At 40.4% G+C, this 16,125-nt stretch overlaps 1 protein-coding gene across 4 annotated transcripts in view; it reads right to left on the reverse strand.

Annotated features, from left to right (window-relative positions):
* Positions 1–16,125, reverse strand: part of MRPL39 (mitochondrial ribosomal protein L39) — a 24,962-nt gene continuing 8,837 nt past the window's right edge. The window contains exons 6-11 of one of the 4 annotated variants that reach the window (XM_058731790.1): positions 14,734–14,846; positions 12,151–12,216; positions 11,088–11,241; positions 6,778–6,825; positions 4,456–4,530; positions 1–1,592 (exon numbers count right to left, since the gene is read on the reverse strand). In XM_058731790.1, the coding sequence (XP_058587773.1) occupies positions 4,480–4,530; positions 6,778–6,825; positions 11,088–11,241; positions 12,151–12,216; positions 14,734–14,846 (432 nt within the window). In that variant the 3' untranslated portion in view covers positions 1–1,592; positions 4,456–4,479. Of the gene's footprint in view, positions 1,593–4,184; positions 4,346–4,426; positions 4,531–4,550; positions 5,801–6,777; positions 6,826–11,087; positions 11,242–12,150; positions 12,217–14,733; positions 14,847–16,125 lie in introns of those variants that run through there. The other 3 variants (XM_058731789.1, XM_058731787.1, XM_058731791.1) reach the window with 3 other exon arrangements.

Genomic DNA, 16,125 nt, shown 5'->3' on the forward strand with positions numbered 1-16,125 from the left:
AATATCACGAAGCACAGAACGATGCCTTTTATTTTTCTCCAAGTTTTTATTTAAATCCCAGTGGGTTAACACACAGTGTTAATATTAGTTTCAGGTGTACAATTGAGTGATTCGTCATTTCCACACAACACCCCGAGCTACTTCAAGTCAGAAAGGGCTTTCTTAAATTTCGTAAACACATATAAATCATAAAGGAAAAAATGGGTAATTTTGACCCCAGTAAAATGAAAGCCAGCACGACCAAGTTACAAGGTAAGCCAGCCTAGAGAAAGATATGTACAGTGGCAAAGGTTTAACTTTCTGAATATGTAAAGAACTCCTGTCAAAAGGACAAAAGATCCAGTTGGGGAGGCAAAATGAGAGGCAAAGGCTATAAACTGGTAACACAGAGAGGAGGAAACCGTGCTGGATAAAAAACAAATGAAAATGTGCTCATGGTCTCTGTTCTGTTCGGTATTAAACAAACTAAATCAAAAGACAGGGTCAGGCAGAGCCAATCAACCTAAATGTCTGACGATGGCAAGTGTGTGTGAGGGGGAAGGGAGACAGGACTGTCACCGCTGATAGGGAGTAAGCTGGTACAACTATTGGCGTGACTAGTAACATCCAGTGGAGTTGAAGATGCATGTTCCCCTTCAAATGTGTACACGAAGAAACCTACACAAGGATGTTCTTTTTGTAACACTAAAAAGCCCACCCTCAATGGCCACCGATAGGAGAAATGAATTAATCATGGGATTAATCACAGAACGAATACTACACGTATCGACCAGCTATGCACGTATCAACAGGTTAAACGTGAAAACATAATGCTGAGTGAGACGTTTCAAAGGGACATGTGTCACGAAACCAACTGCGTTTAGTTGAAAACACGGAGGATACGACACACTGCAAATCATGAAGGGTCCAGCTCTGCACAAAAAGGAGAGCAGTTCCTGGAAGGAAATGAGAAGAGGAAGATTTTCAATGAAGAGGTCACTTTTTATTTAAAAACACAAGGATCTGAAGTAACTAAGGGAAAAAGTTAACAATGGTTACACTTGGGTAGTGGCCACACGTCAACAAGCCCGGTTGCGAACGACGGGATCCGCTCTAGCTAGTTTACGCAGGAAACAAATGGCTCGCGGACAGGCCCAGGCTTGGAAATCGGGTTACACAGCTCGAAGAAATGCCCTTACGCCAGAGTGGCTGCAGAGGGGGACCTGCTGGCACCCTTGGAGCACTGCTGCCTTGGAAGCCACAAGTCACTGCTCCCCTCGACAAAGTGCATCCCGTGTGCCACTCTGTCTTCCTGGTGTCACTCCCAAATGTCACACAAGTGTGTCTGCTGGTGACTCTTGCTGAGCTAGGCTGGCTCAGTTGGTAAAGCATGCGACTCCTGATCTCAGAATCGTGAGTTCAAGTCCCATGTTGGGCACGAAGCCTGGCTGAGCCCCAGCTGCCAGGCAATTTCGGAAAGTAAGTTCCACTCTTGCACTTGCTGAGATAAGATCCATAAAGGGGAAGTCACCAGAGTGGATGTTCACACAGTGCTAGGTCTCCAAAAAGCATGACAGATGTCCACTCACATAAGGGTGAAGTTCTGCATGTCTCTGTATAAAAATACACAACTCTTTTGTTTAAAATAGCTCATAATTCAAAAAAAAAAAAAAATCAAAGTATAAATCCACGAAGGGGATGGGAGAGGAAAGCAGGAGCAGACAAGAAATTTCCAGCCATCTCCAAAAGATGTGACTAATACAACAGTAGAGGATGTCACCACCTAGACTGGATGTGGAGGGAGCCCATCAGAAGAGAGAGCCGATGGGCCTGGAGAAGCCCAGAGGTGGTAAAAGACAGAAGAGGAGCTAAAAGGGGGATTAGAGGTCTATATACAAACCAGTTGACCTCAACCCCATATCCCCGATCTCCAAATACAGAAAGGCCCAAGTCCAGGTTATCTCCCCCCAGGCAAAATGTTGGAGGGATCTCATAAGGGAAAGAACTGTCTGGGAGGAACAAGAGCAGTCAATATAGGCATCTGTCACCGGAACCGAAGACCCCATCATTTGAGCATTTCGAAAATCCCCATCGTAACAGCCAGCATCAGTACTCATCCTCACAGAAGCCGAACCTTGCCTGGACCACAGAGCTGCCATCCAATCTGCCCATAACCACCTCTCCAACTAAAACTAGTAACCAACAATCACTAGATTTTGGAGGCTGGGGGGGAAAACCCTGAAACATGAAAAATTGAGATAAGCAAAAAAATCTATCACTTGAGGAAAGATAGAATTCAGGGACCAGGAAATAAATGCATATAATTCTATCTGTTCTTTAGAGTCACACAGAGGGCTGGCTCTCTGGTAGAGGACGCAACTCTTGATCTCAGGGTCATGAGTTCAAGTCCCACATTCGGCATGGAGCCCACTTAAAAAAAATAAATAAAAGGTTCAGAAAGATACACTGTCTGTTATACATGAATTTCAATTAAAAAGATAAAGATATACATAGAAAGAAAGAAAGAAAGAAAGAAAGAAAGAAAGAAAGAGAAAGAAAGAGAGAGAAAGAAAGAAAGAAAGAAAGAGAGAGAAAGAAAGAAAGAAAGAAAGAAAGAAAGAAAGAAAGACAGAGAAAGAAAGAAAGAAAGAAAGAAAGAAAGAAAGAAAGAAAGAAAGAAAGAAGAGAGAAGGGAAAAATACAGATCTAAAACCTAACTAAATGGTATTAGAGAAACAGAAAAAGGAATATTTAAAAAGAAAAATTCCCTAAAACTCAAGAGTTATCAAAATTGAAAGCACCAGAATAATTAAAAACCTAGATAGATATGAAACATCTAGGTCATCTAGAACATCAAGGTCCTAAAAGTACCCCAAGTGTGTATGCATGTGGGGGTGTGGTAGGGCGGGTGATATGGAGGAAGGCAGGTTTAAGAGAACAGTTTATATAAAAAGGAACAAAATCAGGCAGGTTATCAGACTTTTCATTAGCAACATCAGATGCCAGAAGTTAACCTGAGTTGCTTTCAAAATCTTGACAGAAAATTACCTTTCAGGGGCACCAGGGTAGCCCAGTTGGTTAAGTGTCTGACTTCGGCTCAGGTCACGATCTTGCGGTCTGCGAGTCTGAGCCCACATTGGGCTCTGTGCTGACAGCTCAGGGCCTGGAGCCTACTTCAGATTCTGTCTCCCTCTCTCTCTGCCCCTCCTGCACTTATGCTCTGTCTCTCTCTCTCTCTCTCTCAATAATAAATAAGCGTAAAAAGAAAATTACATTTCAGTCTACAACTCTAGCCAGTTGACCACATGTAAGCTGCAAAGCAAAGCTCCTTTAGACATGCAAGGGCTCACCTCTTAGACGCTTTTTCTTAAGATGGAACTCACTAGAGATTCCAACACGATGAGAAAGTTCATAAAGGAACAGGAAGAAATGGTCTCTAGGAAGTAGATCCCACCCAGGGAAGAAATCAAATCTTCAGAAGAAACCTGTGCACTAAGCCCAGAAACAAAGTGTTCACCCTGGAACAGAAAGAAATCTTTTGGCCAAACAGTTTTAAAAGGGCTGATAATCAAGATTTGCCCCAGACACGGGAAGCAGGCACTCCCAGACTGTTGTTGGGAATGCCATTTGGCAAAACCTTGTGGAGGCTAAGCTCTGGTAGCATCTGTCGATAATTCTACTACCAGAGTCTATTCCTCTGACGTCACTTGTATGTGAGGCGGTGTAGAGCATGCGGGTGAAGTTACATGGGTCCACGTTCCAGCTTTGCTACTGGCCAGTTCTATGGTCTGTAGGTTTCCTCCCTTAACTAATGGAAACACCTTCTCAACACATTTTGAGGATTAAATAAGAGATTCCATGTGAAAGGCTTAGCACCATGGCCAGAACATAGGAAATACTGTTAACTTGGTCAATACTCAACTAATCTAACCACAAAACACTTAAAACATTTTGTACAAAAATGTTTACCGTGCCATTGTTTAAAATAGCAAAAATGGGGGCGCCCAGGTAGCCCAGTCAGTTCAGTGTCTGACCGCAGCTCGGGTTGTGATCTTGTGGTTCATGAGTTCGAGCCCCACATCGGGCTCACTGCAGTCAGAGTGACCCTCTATCCCCCTCTCTCTCTGCACCTCTCCCACTCACTCTCTCTCTCTCAAAAATAAAAAAATAAAATAAGATAGCAAAAACGGAAACTAGTGTGATCCTTTGTTTTCAAAAGATTCCACTTGTATTTGCATATGCTTATACATGTAGAAAAAAGAACTGAATGGAGAAAACATGTCAAGGTGTCATATCTGGGGAGCTGGAGGGCGCAGGGCTGTTTCTACGTAAAATTTTTATTGTGAACAGCATAAGCTGTCTTATCCTTTAAAGGAAGGAAAAAGTATAAATTAGTATAAATCTTAGGGAGAAAAAGACAGTTAATCTTTATAAGCCCACACAAACATTTTGTAGAAAACTTTTATTTTAATTTACTATATATATTTAATTTTTAGGAAATTACTGGGTCGATGCACTTTCCTCTGTAGGTTTAGTTTGATCTTCAGTTACCTGTAAAAACATGAATAGCTTTACTTTTCTAATAAAAACAACTTTTAGTTCCACCCTCCCCCCACCATTTTAGATCATTCCACAGTCCTTCTCCTATAATGACCCCTGGTCTTTCTCCTTCGTTAGTAATTATTAAAGAAAGGTAAGTAGAAAAAGAAGAAACCTTACAAGGCCAGGGTCACAACAGAAATTATCAAGTAAAGTACAACAATTCCACTCAAAATATAATGAGGCATCCATCTAGGCTTCCCAAGTTTGTCATTTTATTTTTCAATTACAAAATGGAATCCTTAGTGTGAGAAAAAGCCCAGTAATGCTGTAACACAGTATTTTAAATCAACAGAGTTTCTTGAGAGACATAATTCTATTTTAAACATAGAATATTACAGGTTTAGTAGAAATAGGGACCTGTATGTCCCTATTTCTAGTCTGTGTCACTCAAACACATCCATCAAACAGCTAAACTATACTCATCACCCTAAAACCTGCCCCACGTCGTGCATTACCTATCTCGCTGAGGGGCTCTGCCCAGCTACCCGAGCCTGCCGCTGCAGAATCCAGGTTCTCTTCTGTGCACATTTCAATCAACGAGAATTCAACGAACTCTACCCGGGGCTCTCACCGCAACACCTGAACTTGAGGCTCTCATCTCTTCCATCCCTCTAACAGACCGCAGGCTTACGTCACAGCTTTCTTCCGTGCTGCCCCAGAGTGAGCTCTGGAACAGGAATAGCTGACCAATAGGTCACTTCCTTTCTCAAATTCCCAGTTGCCTCCAATCACCCTCAGGAGGGGAATGCAAATTCCCTACCATGGAAGACAAGCCCCTCAGATGCTATTTCCAAGAAGCTCACTTTGTTGGACTCATCGCCCACACTACATACGACCGCACACCCAGGTTTATGTTCTAGTCACCGTGCTCTCCATTTCTCCGTGCTTTTAGGCAAGCAGTTTCCTCTGAGATAACTCCCAAGCCAGCCCCCCAACCCAGCCCCAAGCAACCCCACATACCAAAGGGTGAGCTCAAAATTTGGCATGACACATACATGACAAGCACTGACTGGGTTCACAGACTGAATGTAAAGGCACTAGCAGAAACAATTAGAAAACTATACGAGGAGGCATATAATCCAGCAGGAAATGTAGGAATAGATATTTGTTCGGTGATGGCTCTGAGAAGGTTTCATGGAAACAGTAAGACTTGGACGAAGTACTGAAGAATGAGTCGGATGTTTCATTTATATACAGGAGGAGAAAGGGAAACAGAGTCCAGACAGAAAAACTGCCATGAATAAACAAACCAGAAAACAAGTCTGAGTTAAGAATACTAGTGTTGTATATTTGAAGGTTGCTGAAAGTAGATTTTAAAAGTTCTCATCACACACACACACACACACACACACACACAGAATATGTCACTCTGTGAGGTGATGGATATGCTAGCTAACCTTGTTGTGTAATGGTCTGCAATCCATACACACATCAAATGATTGCAGGGTACGTCTTACACTTAAACAATGTTAGGTGTCATACATCTCAGTAAAGCTGGGAAGAAATAAAGTGATATAAGAATGTAAACTAAAAAAAAAAAAAAAAAAAAGTTTGAGTGTATTGCAAGCTTGACTAGAGTGGAAAATTACAACAACCAGGATGAGTTCAAGGAGGCCAGACTACACAGAATAGCTCTCAGATAATGTAACTAAAGGCTAAGTACTTAGTCTATGAAAGAGTAAACAGGGATAGAACTGGTCAAGAAATATAATCATTCCTACTTGTGAAATGTAAATACTAATGACACAGAATGAGCTACAAACGCAAGTACCCAGGAAATTTGCACATCTGTCAACCAACAGTCAAGGCAGCTTCAAAATACACGTGACAAATCTCACTCTTTAAATGTTCATTAAGCTTACAAAAACTACCATCTCTTGAAGACCCAATTAACACCACTGGACCCCCTTAAGAACTCTCGCTACTATACAGCGGTCCCCTTATTCTTCTTCAGGTTCCACAACATCATTTCCACAATATTCACAAATAAAAACAAGAGAACTGCCAAATCACAGCTCTTCTCTAGCCAAGATGCTACCGGGGTCAACAGCTACAACACCGCTTTAGCTACAGAGACAACCAATTAATTTTTTTCTTCTGTGTTCTTTTATTTCTTTATTTACTGTTTTGTTGTTGCTTAATTTCAAAACAACTTTCTTCATGGAACAGTACTCATTAGCTGTCAAAAATACTTACCATTTTCCGAGATCTCTCCAATAGCTTATTCCATATAGTAAAATGTGCCTTGAAAAGAAAAGAGTCACGATGAATTAAATATAGCAATGAAGTTAAAATAAAAGTAGCTGAGTCTTATATAGGTTTTAAGCAAGCAAACACATAAAAAAGAAGGCAGTACTAATGAGGTTAAGTGGTTACAGAAGTGGATTACCCCTGAAAAGGTATTTAATGGGACAGCCACTTTGTTTGGCATTTAAGCAAAAAAGACTAAGTCTTTTTTTAAGACTTTTTAAAGAACATGCCATTCTTCCTCTTTTGTCCTTAATCATCACCATCATAGACAGTGTTTCTTCTAACAGGAAGCAAAACTGTGCCCCATCTTCCCACAGGTTGTAGTTCTTTCCTTAAATAGCCATTTACAACCAGCTAGAGGTCATTCTCCACACCATCAGCAGTCACAAGGAGAGGTTCATCAGAAACCGACTGATATCTTCACACTGAAATGGGAGCCCCAGAGGTTTTACCTAATTACCCTAAGAACAAGTAAAAACTAACGCAGACAATAATAAAATTATAAAACCAATTTACTTAATCCTTGACAATTTTACACAGCAAGGGATCATCAGAATGCAGATGAAAACTGTGCCAAATGCGTAAGGACCACATCAATTTTACTAAGTCACATGAATGACCTGGCAGAATCCATGATAAAAGGTAAAATTACTACATGTACACGTAAGCCCTTCTGGAGAAAAGGGCAGCATCGCATGTTTAAAGGGAAGACAGCCGAATGGACTGCTGGTGCAGACCCCGGAGTGTGTGGCTGGACGACAGCAGATGACAGAGAAAGTGCTATGAGAGATCAGAGGGGCAGGCAGGGGCCACGTAATGCAGGCCTTCGTGAGACAGGCTACAGGGTTGGGATCTGTTTACAAGAAGCCACTGGAGTGTTTGGGGCAAAGGGATTACATGATCTGAGTACGAAAAAGGCCATTCTGGCTACTAAGCAGGGAATGTGCTTTGGAGGGGGAGCACCCTCGGTGATGAGTAAGGGGCTTGGAAGAGTGGTGAGCACAGATGAGACGCTACGTGATGGAAGGATTCAGGGCATGTTTCAGAGTTGAGCTGAAAGGTCTTGCTGATGGATGGGACGGAGCATGGCTGGGAGGGAGAGAGAAAAGCCAAGGATCACTTCACAGCTAAGCAGATGATGATGCCATCTACTGAAATGCAGAAAGCTAGGAAAGGAAGCGGGTATGTGGCGAAAAACAGAACATATGCTAAAAATTACAAAATGTTGATGAAAGAGATGAGGATTCAAACAAAAAATATACTGTGTTCATAGACTAGAAGACTCAATTTAGTAATGATGTCAATTCTCCCTAAATTATACGGGTTTAACTCAATTCCTATCAAAATCTCAGCAAGATTTGTCAAATCAGAAAGATTATCCTAAAATTAAATGAAAAGGCAAAGAACCTAAAATAGTTAAAACAATTTTTGTAAATAATAACAACATGGGATGAATTATTCCACCTGATTTGAAGAACTATTTACAGCTACAGTAATCAAGACTGTGACACTGGCAGGACAGAGACACACATCAATGGAACAGAACAGGGAACCCAGAAATAGACCCATTAAATATGCCCAACTGATTTTTAATAAGGGTGAAAGCAATTTACTGGAGGAAGGACAGCCTTTCCAACAAATGGTGCTGGAGAACCTTGACACGTACAGGCAGGAAAAGTGCACCTCCACCTCCTTCTCACGCCGTGTACAAAACTTAACACAAAGTGGACCGCAAACCTATATAAAACTATAAAACTTTTAGGGAGAAAAAGAGGAAGACAAATCTTTGGGATCTAGATCCAGGCCAAGAATTCTTGGAATTAACACCAAAAGCACGATCCATAAACAAAAACTAATAAACTGGACTTCATCAAGATTAAAAACTTCTGGGGAGCCTGGGGGGCTCAGTCGGTTAAGCGTCCAACTTCGCCTCAGGTCATGATCTCACAGTTCATGGGCTCAAGCCCCACGCTGGGCTCTGTGTTGACAGCTCAGAGCCTGCTTTGGATTCTGTGTCTCCTTCTCTCTCTTCCACTCTCCTGCTCATGCTCTCTCTCTCAAAAATAAACATTAAAAAAAATTTTTTTTTAATTTAAAACTTCTGATCTGCAAAACTTCTGATCTTTTGTTAAGAAGATAAAAAGACAAACCACAGAGAGAAAACATTTGCAAACTATGTATCTAACAAAGGATCGATATCTAGAATATACTAGGAAAAAAACTCTCAAAATTCCACAGTAAAAAGCAAACAATCCAGTTAGAACATAAGCAAAAAACATAAATTTCCCACCAGAAAAGATATACAGATGGCATATAAACACAGGAAAAGATGTCAACACAATTAGCCAATAGCAAAACACAAATTAAAACCACAATGAGAAATCATACAAACTTATCATAATGGCTCAGATAAAAAATAGTGACAATGTCAAATACCGGGAATGGCAAAATGGCAGTCACTGTGGAACTCAGTGTGATAGTTTCCTAAAAACTAAATATGTGCCTTCTGACCCAGCAACTTTACTCCTGGGCATTTATCCCAGAAAGATGAAAACATATATTCACAAAAACCGGTACACCAATGTTCATAGCAGCCTTATTCGTAATAGCCAAAGAACTAGAAACAACCCAAATGTCCTTTAATGGGTGAATGGTTCAACCAACCACAGTAGATCCATACCACAGAATACTACTCAGCAATTTAAAAGAAAGAAAGAAAGAAAGAAAGAAAGAAAGAAAGAAAGAAAGAAAGAAAGAAAGAAAGAAAGAAAAAGAAAGCAAGCGACCGATACATACAACTTGGATGAATCTTCAGAGAATTACTACTGAGTGAAAAAAACCCAATCCCAAAAGACTGCACAATGCATGATCCTATTCATATGATACTCTTGAAATGAAAATGCATAGGAACAGAGAACAGATGAGTATTTGCCAGGGGCAAGGAGGTGGGGGTGGGGCAGAGGAGAGTGGGCGTGGCTATCGATGGCCAATAGGAAAGAGCCGTGTGAAGACACTGTACTACATCTTCACTGTGTCACAGTCCATCCATCGGTTGCGAAAGTTTGCAAGGTGTCAGCATTGGGGAAACTAGGTAAAGGGATCAAGGATCTCTACATTACTTCAAGGATCTCTATATTACTTCTTATAACTGCATGTGAACCTACAAAGATTTTGAACTATCTCAGAATCCAAAGTTGATTAATAGAACTACCCTACAAGCCAGCAATTGCACTACCAGGTATTTATCCAAAAGATTAAAAAATGCCGATTCGAAGGGGCACATGCACCCCAATGTTTAAAGCAGCACTATCGACAATAGCCGAAGTATGGAAAGAGCTCAAATGCCCATCCACTGATGAATGGATAAAGATGTGGTGTGAATATATATGTGTGTACACACATACACACACACACACACACACACACACACACACACACACACACCATGGAATACTACTCGGCGAAGAAAAAGAATGAAATCTTGTCATTTGCAACAACGTGGATGGAACTAGAGTGCATTATGCTAAGTGAAGTCAGTCAGTCAGAGAAAGACAAATATATCATTTCACTCATATGTGGAATTTTAAGAAACAAAACAGATTAACATAGGGAAAGGGAAGCAAAAATAAGATACAAACAGAGAGGGAGACAAACCCTAAGAGGCCCTTAAATACAGAGAACAAACTGAGGGGTGCTGTCTGGGTGTTGGGTGGGGGGATGGGCTAAACAGGCAAGGGGCATTAAGGAGGATGGCTAGTGTCGGGATGAGCACTGGGTGTTATATGTAAGTGAAGAATCACTAAATTCTACCCCTGAAAGCATTATTATACTATGTGTTAACTGACTTGGATTTAAAGTAAAAAAAAAAAAAAATTAGTGACGGGTGGGAGCAATATGGAAAATAAAAGACTCTGAGTCATGAATAGATCATGCCAAACCTAAGACCAAAAGGCATTCTAGAGGGTCTTACCAACATGCACTCCAATAATCTCAATGCACCCTCCCCTATATTAATTTGAAAAAGTAAAATAACTATCTCAGTTTGATTCAACTTTTTCAACTAATATCTCTTTCGTGAATTATCCGTTTACATTCTGAGCAAAATTGTCCTTAGCATAAACATGAATTTACAAAATATTAGTGTCACAAAATTTAATGAAAATTAAAATGTACATCCTTCAAATTAGTATAAAATCAAGAACCAGAATGACATCCACTCCCAAATTGGACGACCTGAAACTTTCAGCTTTACTTACTCTTAAGTGTACTGGTAAAGACAGACCCTGGAATCTTCGTACAAGACTCAACTGCGTGGCTTGAAGATTGTGAACTGCTGATACTTCATACTGGAAACAAATACTTGTTCTTGGAATAAGAGGACCCTCACTCACATCAATGAAGTCACCAAATCTGATTGATTTTAAAAATAAACAAATAAAACCTCAAAATCAAATCGTTTAGAGTAGTTTGGGGGGAAAAAAGAATCTATTCATTCTCTTTGAGGCAATGTCCACAATCAAGAACGTTCTATATGGCTCAATTCAATCTCTAATTGCCCCTGACGTAATAATCTCAAGTGAAGCGGCTAAAACTATGAAAATTAAAGTCAAGTGAACCTTGTTCCTTACTAGCATTGATATAACTTTAGAGATTTTTAAGATCATTGAACACATCATGCTCTCAAGTGAATCCAATGTCTAAAACTGATCATCTACGACCGCAAAACAACTCACTGTAATAGAGTTTAGAACTCACTATACGGGACAGATTGTCCAAAGAGCAGCTTTCTAAAAGAAAAAAATTAACTGAGTCATGAAAACATGAAGCTGAGAACACAGATACAGGCCATGAAGTCATTTCTGCAAATCCATTACGCACGGTCTTACCTCCCTCATCCCAGTATCAGCACATTCCTATTTCACTTACACGTAACATAAGTAGTTACCAGTCAGTATCCATATTTGCACATACACGTGAATTATGCTCAATTCACAACAATAAATATTTTGCCCAATTTCAAAGTTAAGTTTTAAAAATCACATTTTTAAACAATGGTTTTCAACTCTTGAAATGCGGAAATAGAAATAAGAAACAATAAAATGAGGAACAGAAACCACAATGGCTCCCGAAGAGAATTTAAACCTTCCAATTACCACCGTACCAAAACAATGCACAAAGCAACAGAAAATAAGGTAACAAGAATAACAAATTATGGCACAGATTCATCTTTTTCAGTCATAACTGTACGTTCAGTCACGTCAATTCCACTGCCTAAGTCTTCCTATAAATTAGCAGGACAGCAACTTTATTTTTACTTACCTGTGCAGCTTGACTATCCTCTCAGGGTTCTGAGATGCCTTCTCTTCTATGAAATCCGTTTTGTACCTAAAGAGGAACAAAGAAAAAGCGACTTACTCCTAAATGCACAAAAAGGGATTTAAGGACATCTCCCCTCTCTTCCTCGTTGGCCAGAGTTTTTCAGACGGGTTTACACTTGGAGTCTCCTCTTCACACCTCACCTCTTTCAGTCTGGCCACAAGCTCACGGCTCCGCCAAAGCCATAGGTACCTCCCTGGCCTCACCCTAACGGACACCTTTCTGTCCTTATTTCCACTGTTCACCTCCATCTGTCAAAGTGCTCATTTCCACTGGTTTCTGTGGCAGTCCCTACAGCTTGTTATTTCAACTCTCTGGCCACTCTTCCTCCCCTCTCCCCTTCAGGGGACCTGTCCTAAAGCCTCCTTTCAAGCAAGCATCCTCCCTGGGCTGGCTCCTTGATGCACACAGCTCTAATTACCACTTCTGTGTCCTTATCCTCCACATCTCAGCGTCTAATCCACATCCTTCTTCTGAGCCCCAAACTATGTATCTAAGACCCTTCCGGACACGCACTAGGCTGTTCCACAAGCATCTTACACTCCTGAATTCTCAAACAGAGTGAAAACTTACTCCTTCTTTTCCCACCACACTTACCCTCATTGCTGAATTTCCTCGCTTAGCAAATGGCACCACCAACCACCCACGTGTCTGAGAGAAAAACTGCAGGGATCTCCTCGATTCCTGCTTCACCTACCACACCCCCTCCATCCAACGCATTGCCAAATCACGTCAATGCTACTGCCTAAATGTCTCTCAAACCTACCCAGTTCTGTCACTACAGCTAATAGCACAGACGGAACTGCACAGCCTAGGTACAAACCATAACTTGACCAATCACTACTAAGAGCCTTCTCTCTTCATGCCAGAGTGCTAAAAAGTATTACGTTTGTATATGGCAAAGTCGGGAAGCATTAGTTCACGTGCAAATGTCTACCTACTGCCCACACCCCTTCTGCCAAAGCCCCCATGCATTACTAAGGAAGTCAGTTCCCTTGACTACCTGTCTCTCTTGACCCAACTCGAAGACATGCACCTGTCCCCGGGGAGCCGAAGCCACTTAAAACTCCCCCTGCAGCAGAAAAGCCCAATCACAGATCTACCTTCAACCATCCAAAACTCTGTCCCTTCAGACTTGCCCCAAGCCATCCCTACGTCCTTCCACACATTCAACTAACTTACCAAAGTCCTATAAGCCTCTCCTGGACTTTGAAAGTCCAGTGGAGGGGATGGGAAATCACATGGAATGAACAGCTAGAGTAAATAAACTATGGAAGCTATGGAGCACTTAAATGTAATTAGTCCTAACTGAAATGTGCCTCAAGAGTAAAACACACCAGATTCTGAGGACTTAGTATGAAAAAGAGAATACAAAATATCATTAATTTCTAAATACTGATCACATGTTGAAATAACATTTACATGCACTTTAAATAAAATGTATTATTAAAATTTACTTCACCTTTTCTTTTGACTTTTTTACTGTAGCTACCAGAAAACTTACTTCTCTAGATGTCTCACATTATATCTCTATTGGACAGCATGACCCTAGAATTGGGGCACTGGAAGTGTCTTGATATGTTCTAGCAATCCAAGGAATTTTCTCATAGAATCAACGTTGGTTTGGTTCTACAGAACTATCTGCACTCTAGTTCAGTTAAAATAGTACATTCCTATTGCTTTCTAATTCACTGGTTCCAGGCTACGCAAAATATTATAAGCTACCATTACAAGAACGTAGGTCTCAATTCACAAATACCTAAAGATTTTCCAATCCAGAACCTTGAACAATTTGCAAGAGCATATTCTGTCTTCAGAATCTAGCGTCTATGTTATTTTCTTTGCAATGTAGATTTCCCTAACTAGTTCTAGCTTCAATTAGATTAATACTAAAATATAGTTTATGTTGTTACAATTAGTAAAAGGTAAACTGGAAGTTTTCCGAGTGAGAAAGGGAATTAAGAACGCAGGGAGGATTTAAAATGCTGGCAAAGAAAATCCCCCTAATGGATAATTTGGTGCAGAAGATGAAGACCCACCCGGCTGTGTAAACGTTTCACTTCTCCCCTTAGCTCCCTCCAGACCACAGGCATTCTCTATCTCACCCTTCTCGTTTACAGAGTGGAGGATGAGAAGGAAAGGCTGCTGAACGTGCAAAATGATACAGCTTCGTGTATGCTATCACCTCACGGTGGAAGGAAAAGAGGGAAACACACCGCCAAGCTGATATGAAGGACGGACCAGCCAGAGAAACAGAGAAGTGAGACCAAGTGAGAAAATTACCAGAGGTGAGCGAAGTTTGTTTCTCAGGGAAATAAATAATGGGATGAGTAAGTAAATAAGTAAAGAGGCTGGGAAGTGGGATGAATGAAAGGAAATAGGTTGGTACAGAAAAAGGGATCTTAGAGCTAAAAATAGAACAGTGTCCTACCCACATCAGATATAAAGATTCTTAAGAGCTGAATTTCCTTCATTACATGTAACTTTGGGGGGTTTAGCCTTGCTTTCAAGGAAGCCAACACTTACTTGTTGTGCTGAAATATTTCCAATGCCACTTTTGCTTCCACTTCCAGAGTTTCAAATGGAAGATCTTTATAAATTAAAGCACGGGCATCTTTTGTGAAGGAACGCAGGTTCTCCTTCGAAAGGAAAGTATTAACCTCTTGTAACAATTTACTTAAAAGCATTTCTCCATAAGGAAGGTAAGATAAAATCGTATGCTAAATATTATAAATCCAACTGAAAGAAAAAGCAGAAGCAAACTTATTCGGAAAGAAAGTTACTAATTTGCGACAATTATTTAGACCATTTTTAGACCGTAAGATGTAAGGTCAACAATTTATCTCAACTCTATGAACTATAAACTTGTAATTTACTTGTAATTAAGATATCAGTCTATATTAATAATTATTAAAGATAATCCTACAAAGAAATTTTAAGTTTTATTCGAATTACATAATTAAACAAATGTTCATTAAAACAACGATGCAGTTAGAAACGCTAAGAAATATGGGGCGCCTGGGTGGCGCAGTCGGTTAAGCGTCCGACTTCAGCCAGGTCACGATCTCGCGGTCCGTGGGTTCGAGCCCCGCGTCGGGCTCTGGGCTGATGGCTCGGAGCCTGGAGCCTGCTTCCGATTCTGTGTCTCCCTCTCTCTCTGCCCCTCCCCTGTTCATGCTATGTCTCTCTCTGTCCCAAAAATAAATAAAAAACGTTGAAAAAAAAAAAAAAATTTAAAAAAGAAACGCTAAGAAATAAAAGATATAAAAATCTGTTTACATTGTAAGCAAAACTAAGCTTTTATAAATGCACAGGGAAAACACTGTTTATGTGATTCAGAAAGTTTCACCAGGAAACGTAATGTCATCATTGGCCCTGCCCCAAATATGGCATATATCTAATATTAAAAACCTGTTTAATGAAGAGGTTTTATGCAATTAAAATCATTAATACACATTAACAATATCTGAGATTTTCATTAAAACCATAATTGAGTTTTCATACTATAGATCCTTCATTACTGATACAGAAAAACCAGGCACTGTTACACAACTTTTGTAATAAAATTATCTCCATAAACTATGAGACTTTTTTTGCACGAATGACTCTTCTCCATTCTTAAAGGGATAATTGACTGTATAACAAATCCACATTCACAGTTTATACAGCTGTTCCTTGCGTAACTCTCTACCACTTCTTCTAAGCAGTCCACCCAATACCATGATGCCTGCAATTAGCCAGTGCCTTTTAAGTTTTATATTTAAAACTTGTTTTTGTAAGTTTATTTACCTATCTTGAAAGAGACAGTGGCGGAAGGGCAAAGAGGTAGGGAGAGAGAATCCCAAGCAGGCTCTGCACTGTCAGCACAGAGCCCTATGTGGGTCTCGAACTTAAAGAACCATGAGATAATGACCTGAG

This window comes from Neofelis nebulosa, chromosome 5, assembly GCF_028018385.1.
Source record: "Neofelis nebulosa isolate mNeoNeb1 chromosome 5, mNeoNeb1.pri, whole genome shotgun sequence".
Classification (NCBI taxonomy): domain Eukaryota; kingdom Metazoa; phylum Chordata; class Mammalia; order Carnivora; family Felidae; genus Neofelis; species Neofelis nebulosa.